The following is a 7687-nucleotide window of genomic DNA, read 5'->3' on the forward strand; positions in this document are numbered from 1 at the left end:
ATCTTGTACACAAACTGCGGGTCGGCGGCCACGCGGTCTTGCCACCCCTTCCACCCAAACGCCGCCGTCTGCGGCGCGGGCTCGGGCTCGCCGCCGTCGTCGCCGCCGCCGCCGCCGCTGCCAGGGCTGCCGCCGCTGCCGGAGCCCCCGCCGCCGCCACTGCTGGCTCGCGCGATCCACGGCGACTCGTGACGCCTGCGGCACGGGTGCAAGCGTGACGACCGTCTGCACAATATGCAAATAGCGGCGGCGGCGGCGGCGGCGAGCGGCGGCAGCAGCTTACATCCGCTTGATGCATCGCTGCTGCGCTGGTCTTGTAGCCATCGGTCGCAAGCTGCTGGATAAAGGGCGAGGCGGCCCGCATCCAGTCTGACTTGCAAGCACCACCTTGCTAGGTCCGATCGCCGCCATCGCTGCGCAATCAAGCTTTTTGCGACACCCTGTGCACTGAAAGGGCTGTCGATGGGCGCTGGAGTGCGGAAAGCAGCCAAAGAAAAGCGGCGCGGCCAGGGTTGGGGTCTAGGGCAGGAGGGGGCCAAGTGAAGGACTTTACAGCTGCTGCAACTTCGGGTTCTGGCCGTGCAAACGGCTTCAGGTTCCATCGGACCCCCCTGCCAGCTGGCGGCGGTGGCGGTGCCGCCGCTGAGGCTGTCTCAAGCCATTTACATGCGCTGTTTGGCTCATCGTGCATCACAGGGGTGCTCATGCATGGGTGGAACCATCCGTTCTATGATCTAGCAGGACAGGAGAGGTACTTGTTCGATGTTCAAGAGCTGCACCAGCGCCGTCACTCAGAGTCACAGTCGCCCTCGGGGCCAGTTGCCTTGGCGACGTTGGCGGCCTTGTCCGCAGCGCTCTGCAGCCGGCAGCAGCTAGAGACAGCTGGGTCTGCACGCACCGCACTGCGATGCGCAGATGAACAGGCTTTCGGAGGCTGCCAGCACTTGCCTGAGCACGAGAGGCAAAGCTGCCCTTCTCCACGTTGCCGTCGTGTGCGCGAGCCTCCGCGCTCTGCAGTGGGGGTGACGCAGGGTGGGTGCATGAAGCTTCGGCTGTGGCGTGCAGTAACAGAGAAGAGCTGTGTCTAAGTGATGGAAGGCTTCTCACCTGAATGCGGGAGGCCGCATCCTGGGTCATCGGCGTATGCTTTCCACCCGAACCGCCGCCTTTGCCACCGGCACCACCGCCCTTGCCGCTGGCGCCACCGCCCTTGGACCCACCACCACCACCTGCGGCACTAAGCAGGCAAGTCAGAGGTCTCAAAGCCAGCCGTCGCGCTGCCGCCACAGCGCCTGGCAGTCTGCACAAGGCGCGGCAGCGCCGACGGCTCGACCTACCCTTGCTGCCCTTCATAGTGCAGACCACAGGAACACTCTGTCAGGCTTCAAGGCAAGGGAACGGCAGAATGCACTGGGTGGAACAGGGAGAAAGAGGACGTGAAGAGCCGCTCCTTGGATCCAACACGGACAACACAGGGCAGTACACAGCACACAGCACACAGCACAGCGCACGACCAGGCCTGCACGCCTCTCCAACAAACCAGCACCTGTGCTCCCCTTGAAGCCCAGAATTCAAAAAGAATGCAAGGGGAATTACAGTGCCAGCAACGTGAGATGACGGGCAGCAGGCAACATGGGGGCACACACCGGCGCCAATGAGCGCTGGCATGCCCGGGCGCCACCCCTGTGCACGTTGCACAGTCGATGGCCGCCGCTGCACCGTCAGCCCTCCTCCCTCTGCAGCTGCTCCATGCTCGTCGTGCGCCGCAGCGGGAAGTGGCTGACCAGCAGGCCCATCAGGGACACCTTGTGCCCCTCCTGCGGCGCCTCGCCAGGGCGGCTGCTGACCTGCACTCGGATGCGGCACCGCGCATGCTGCGACACCTGCGGGGCAGGGCAGGCGAGGCCAGGCTCACACATGGCCAGGCTGGGCTAGAGGCCCGAGCGTCACACGCACCACTGCAAGCACACTGGGCGCCACCCCAACCAGCCCACCTTGAAGCGGTGCATCTCCTGCAGCGAGGCCAGCTCCTGCCAGGTGCCGTCAATGCGGGTGCGCTGGCAGGTGCAGCCCGAGGCGCAGGACACATCGGCGGTGCCCATGCCGCCGGCATAGCTGCGCAGGTACACGATGTACGCGGTGGGGCCCTCCTTCCCCTCCCCCGCTCCGTTCCCCTCCTCGCCATTGGCAGCATCCGCTGCAGTGCTGGCGCTGCTGTTCCAGCCTCCCAGCCCGCTGCTGCCGTACTTGCGGCTGTCAAACTCAAGCTCCACCCAGGAGCCTGCAGGAACGAGGCGAGCGAGGCGGCCTGTGGCGGGCGCATCCCAGCGCACCCCCTACTGCTGCCGTTGGATACTGCCCCCAAACGCCTGCAGCGCAGCCCCAACAAATGGCTCCTGGACACAGGGGCAACCATGAACATGCGGCGTACAGCCACCAAGCCCACCAGGCTCGCTGCTGGTCCAAGCCCACTTCTGCGCCACAAGGCTGGGCGCGTCGGGGCGCTCGGGCCGGTAGCGGAAGCCGGAGGAGGCAGCCACCACGGGCTTGAAGTCCTCCTGCAGCAGCACACAGCAGCGGTACCACTTGCAGTACCATGTAGGGGGTTCTGTGCGGGGCCCGCCTCGTGGCCAGCATAGCGCAAGCGCAGCCAAGCGCGCCCCCATCAGGCAAGCCCAGCACACCCCGCGGCAAACAGCACAGCACCTGGAGGGCGCAGAGCGAGGTGGCGGCGTCGCTGTTGCCCGGGATCATGGCCGGGGGCAGCAGCAGCCCGCCGTCCTGGGCACCCAGCCGGCTGCCGCGCTCCCAGGCACCGAGGCCGGCGGCCGCCGCCGCGGTGCGCGGCGCCGAGGCCTCCATCGCCGCCCGCAGCACCACAGAGGCCAGCAGCTCTGCCAGCGCCTTGTGCCCGGTGTCGGTGGGGTGGGACTTGTCCCAGTAAAAATAGTCGGCAATGTGGCGCGGGTCGCCCAGTGGCAGGCGGCCCCGCAGGCGCGGCAGGTAACCGGTGTTGAAGACTCTGTCGGTCTGCAGGGCAAGGGAGGGCAGCGGCAGGGCAGCCACTGAGCAGCACCGGAGCACGGCCAGCGGCGCTGTTGGCAGCCGGCCCAGCGGCCCGGGCTTGTGCTGGCAGGCCCGGCATGGGTGCAGGCGCCGGCGAGGGCAGGCAGGCGGGCCTTGCCTTGAAGCCTGGGATGCCAGCGCGCATCAGCGGGTGCAGCGCCGCCCGTACCGAGACGGCTGGCAGGTCGTAGTACTGCAGAGGGGGAGGCGGGTGGGCACCAGAGGCGGCATGACCACGTGCACTCGGGGCAGCCGCCACCCAGCCACCTCTACCGGATGCTCAGCAGCCGCGAATCGTGAGGGCAGCACATGCCCTGGGGGCCTTTCCATGCCACCCCGCTCACATGCGCAAGGACCTGCAGCTGCGCCTCTGCCGGCGGGGTGAAGAACACGCCGCCATGGATGCTGCGGTCCTCATCCATGTGCCACCAGCGGTAGTGGTGCAGCTGGATGACGGCAGGGCTGCACGCCAGGGGGGCGGCGCGGCCAACACAGCAGCTTGGCGTGCTGCTTGGAAGAGCTGCTGGTGCTAGCTGCTGCAACCTTGGCAGCAGCGGTGCACTCTCCTCTCCAGGCCAGCCACACTGCTGCCAGCACCGCGCCCAGCGCCACGCACCTGCCGGGCAGCTGCAGCAGGCGGCGCAGCAGCTGCTCGTAGCCTCGCCGCTCGGCGCTGGCATACTCTGCATCCTCGGGTTCGTTCACCGTGAAGTCCACCACCACCAGGTCGGCATCCTGCAGGCGCCCAGGAAGCAGGAAGCTGACGAATGCTTAAAAAAAGCCGTGTCAGCTGTCGGCGGCTGAAGGCAGCTGGCGGCGTTCGACTCAGCGAGGCCCAGCGGCCGCTGATGCACTTGCGGAAGGAGGTGCACAGGCGGGCGGGCAGGCAGGCAGGCAGGGCCCGCGCCTGCGCCACGAAGCGGTCCACGCAGATGGCAAAGATGCTGGAGCTGGTGGCGCCCACGCCACGGTTGGTGAGCTCGTGGCGGCTGCAGGCGGTCGAGGGGAGTTGAGGGGTGTGGTCACACCTACCACACACAGGTAACATGCAGGTTCACAATCTACAGCTGTTTTTTTGTCCACCTGTGTGGGAATGTGGCGTTGATGAACTGAAAGAAGCGGCTGACGAAGTTGGCGGCGGGGCGGCTGGCGCCCTGGCCCGCCGTCACGCTGCCGCCCAGCGTGTAGGCTTTGATGGGCCGCCCCGCCAGCAGCTTGGTGGCCAGCCGCCGCATGCGGCTGCCGGTGCCGTAGTAGCTCAGCCCGCGCTGCACGTCCTGCTGCCGCAGCAGCGGCTGCCAGGGTAGGCGCAGCAGGTCCTGCCAGGGCGCGTCGCTGCGCTGGTCAGCCGCTACCGCTGCCGCTTCCGCTGGCTTTGTGGCTGCGGGCCTGGCGCTTGGCTGGTTGGCTGCCGCCTCGGCTGCTGCTGCTGCCTTGGGTCTTGCCGTGGCGCTTGCAGCTGCCCTGGCTGCTGCCGCTGCTGCTGATGCGGCTTTCGCAGCAGCAGAAGCGCGACCTGCCGCTGAGGGTTGTTGGTCACGGCTGGCCGCCGGTGTGGAAGGTGCCTTTTCTTCGGGGTGCAGCAGCGCGGCGTAGCGGGCCCGCCAGTGCCGGGTGCGAGTCCAGCGCGACAGCAGGCCAGCATCCAGATCTGCAGGGAAGGCCGGGCGGGATTTGTTGGCACTGCCGCCCGTCGGGCCCAGCGGGCGCCGCTTGATTTGAACCCGACCGGCGGCGTCAGCTGCCGCCATCCACGGTCCCGCACCTTGCCACTTGGGCCTGGTCGCAGCCCCCAGCGACAGAATGGCCACCACGCAGAGCGAGCCAAAAAGCAGGCTCAAATAGATCCGCCAGTCGGTCTGCCTGGCCTCGTGCAGAGTTGATGACTCCTCCTCGTCATCGGGGATCATAGCTGAGCGGCCCATGGTCCCCAGATGGCTGGGAGCGGGCCGGACGCCAGCGGGGAGCCCACCAGCCTCCTCCTCTGCTGCTGGTGAGGGCCGATACTGGCGTCGTCGTCAATATTGTATTGGCTCGTGGCTGCTTTTGTTTGCGCGAGTCTAGCTGGCACAGCAGGCTGTTCACGCCAGTTCGTTCACATCAATAAATTCAGCACATGCATCGCATTCCAGCATCACCAGACATGGCGGCATCCGTGAGCAGCGCCTGGGGCTTGGCAAGGCCGCCCAAAGTGGAGCCCCGCACGAGGGCTTGCCAGGCCTTCCAGTCTGTCACAGCAGAGCGCGGCTTCCTGCCGCAAAGCGATCCTTTGACTCGGTGAGCAGGCTACTCAAGCGGGGGGTGCAACACCCTCCACTACCGCCGCCGCCGCCGCTACCTACCCTCAGTCACAGCAGCTGCCTCTGCGCTAGCACTTGCGCCTGCAGGCTGAGCGACCCGCAGTACGCTGCATGGGAGGATGCGCTCGACCAGCTGCCCAAGTATGCAGTGGCGGCGGGGCGGGGCGAGCTGCGCGCCTGGCTGCTCTCGCTGCCTGCGTTCCCTACAGAGGCAGCCGTGGCTGGCGGCAGCGATGAGCTGTGGCGCACCTACCTCCTGCTGTCCTTCCTGGCACATGTGAGCCAGTAGGCCAGCGCTCTGCCGGGCCTGCACATGTGAAGCTGTCACGCCTGCACCAAGGTTGGGAAGGCAATATCAGGGCAAATATCAGGAGGGCCCGCAAGTCTCGCTCCCGCGCTTCGCTGTGCTCCCACGCCGCTGCCCGCAGGGCTACATGTGGTGCGACGGCCCCGGCACACCCAGCGTGCTGCCCGCCGGCCTGGCGGCGCCCTGGTGCGCCGTGGCAGCCGCGCTGGACATGCCGCCCGTGCTGGTGTATGCCACCTACAACCTGGCCAACTGGCGGCGCCTGGACCCAGCCGCTCCCGTGCAGCTGGGCAACATCTGCTGCCTGCACAACTTCCTGGGGGGCATCGGTGAGCGGGGAATATGGCGCCAGGCTGAGGGGCGGCTGGCTGCCTCCGCACATCCAACAAACGGTCTTTGTATCCCCTGCTGGCGACATGGCATGCCATCTGTTGCCGTCTGTGCGCAGATGAGGAGTGGTTCAGGCTGATCCATGTCGCCATCGAGGCGCAGGCCGCGCCCGCCATGGTGGCGCTGCCGGCGGGCCAGGCGGCGGCGGCAGCGGGCGATGTGGCAGGCGTGCGGCTGACGCTGGAGGCCATCACTGCGGCCCTGGTGGCCATGCAGGTGCAGGAAATGCCACATGGCGGGGGCCTGCTGCTGGTAATCTCAGTGGCAGAGCAGCAGGATGGATGGTTGTAATCTGGGAACCCCAACGGCCAAGCCGTGGCGCCGGCCGTGCCACCTGCCTGGCCGCCTTCCCTGCAGGCCACGCTGGAGCGCATGGGGGAGAAGTGCGACCCACATGTCTACTACCGGCGCTTGCGCCTGCCCATGAGCGGCTGGCGCAACAACCCCGCGCTGCCGGGCGGGCTGGTGTACGAGTCGCAGTATGGGGGGCAGGTGGGCGGCCACAGGCGTGTGGAGAGTGGGCAAAGGGCGGTGTGGGCAGCGGTTGATGGGCCCGGACTGCCTCCCAGATGCCCCGATCTGGGGGTGCTGCCCTGCCAGCAGGCAGCGGCCTCAGGCGCCCGCTGCGTGCCTGCCTTGCCGCTGTGCCTGGCATGCAGCCGCAGCAGCTGTACGGCGAGACAGGGGCTCAGAGCGCCGTCCTGCACGCGCTGGACGCTGCGCTGGGCATCCGACACGACCCCTCCTCCTGGCTGCGGGCCTACCTGCTGGACATGCGGCGCCACATGCCGCCCGCGCACCGCGCCTACGTGGCGTCGCTCGAGGCGGGGCCCTCGCTGCGGCAGGCCGCCGAGGCGCAGCCTGGCAGTCTCAAGGTGGGGTGGCGGGGCAGCCAGCCCAGGCAACACGGGCGATGGCTGCTCAGGCCTTGCGTGCTTGTCATCTCCTGCCATAATGATGTAATATTCCGTTCTGCCTATGCAGCCTGCTTACAACGAGTGTGTGCATGAGCTGGAGAAGTTCCGGTCCCAGCACAAGGCCTTTGCCTTCAACTACATTGCCAAGCACAGCCAGCGAGCGGACGAGACGGGGACGGGCGGCAGCGACTTCATGCCAGCGCTCGCAGGGTACCGAGACGCCACCAGCCAGCACCGCCTGGCGTGAGGCCACGCGGCTTACGTTGTGGGCATGCTGCCTTTGTCTGTTTATTGCTGTGTTGCCTCAACCGTGAACGTCAAAGTCAAGCCAGCACACGCGGCTAACCGCCGGTCCGCGGCATGGGCCTGCAGCGACGAGCGGGCAGCCCGTCCTGCACAGCACCAATACACCGCTGATTTTGTGCGCGCACGAAGCTGCCCATGGGCCTGCAAGCTGCCCCGTTGGGCACGGCCCGATGCAGGGCGCCGGCGCCCATCGGGCGCCAGCGGCGCGTTTTCTTGTTTGGCGGTTGGCGTCTTGGACCCCGCTAGCTGCTCTCAATTTGCGTCTTCATGCCATTTTGACACTCGAGAGCACCTTGCCGGGCCTCATCGCGGGAGCGGACGATGGCCACCGATTCGTTTGGCCGCCCGGCCTGCATCGGCGGGCTGCTTATCGACCTGAATGGCGTGTTTCTACTCGGCGG

General features: G+C 67.3%; 3 protein-coding genes across 3 annotated transcripts in view; 1 reads left to right on the plus strand and 2 right to left on the minus strand.

The window, feature by feature from the left end:
* Window positions 1–1137, minus strand: part of CHLNCDRAFT_133394 (hypothetical protein) — a gene marked incomplete at both ends in the record, with an annotated part of 2274 nt that extends 1137 nt beyond the window's left edge. The window contains 4 exons of the mRNA XM_005852125.1: window positions 10–195; window positions 792–856; window positions 982–1011; window positions 1108–1137. Of these exons, the coding sequence (XP_005852187.1) occupies window positions 10–195; window positions 792–856; window positions 982–1011; window positions 1108–1137 (311 nt within the window). The remainder of the gene's footprint in view (window positions 1–9; window positions 196–791; window positions 857–981; window positions 1012–1107) is intronic.
* A 584-nt stretch (window positions 1138–1721) lies between these two features.
* On the minus strand, window positions 1722–4976 carry CHLNCDRAFT_133395 (hypothetical protein; the record flags this gene model as incomplete). Its single annotated transcript, XM_005852126.1, has 10 exons — window positions 1722–1883; window positions 1995–2281; window positions 2447–2558; window positions 2707–3030; window positions 3236–3259; window positions 3423–3528; window positions 3683–3801; window positions 3983–4055; window positions 4150–4717; window positions 4832–4976. The coding sequence occupies 10 exons, from the start codon at window positions 4974–4976 to the stop codon at window positions 1722–1724; spliced, it is 1920 nt and encodes a 639-aa protein (XP_005852188.1).
* Window positions 4977–5209: 233 nt separating this feature from the next.
* CHLNCDRAFT_133396 (hypothetical protein) lies at window positions 5210–7227 on the plus strand (the record flags this gene model as incomplete). The annotated part of the gene is made up of 7 exons (XM_005851798.1): window positions 5210–5343; window positions 5454–5643; window positions 5795–6002; window positions 6122–6279; window positions 6421–6555; window positions 6723–6938; window positions 7048–7227. The coding sequence occupies 7 exons, from the start codon at window positions 5210–5212 to the stop codon at window positions 7225–7227; spliced, it is 1221 nt and encodes a 406-aa protein (XP_005851860.1).
* Between the last annotated feature and the right edge of the window lie 460 nt (window positions 7228–7687).

The sequence above is a fragment of the Chlorella variabilis genome (genome assembly GCF_000147415.1).
Source record: "Chlorella variabilis unplaced genomic scaffold CHLNCscaffold_1, whole genome shotgun sequence".
In the NCBI taxonomy this organism is placed as follows: Eukaryota; Viridiplantae; Chlorophyta; class Trebouxiophyceae; order Chlorellales; family Chlorellaceae; genus Chlorella; species Chlorella variabilis.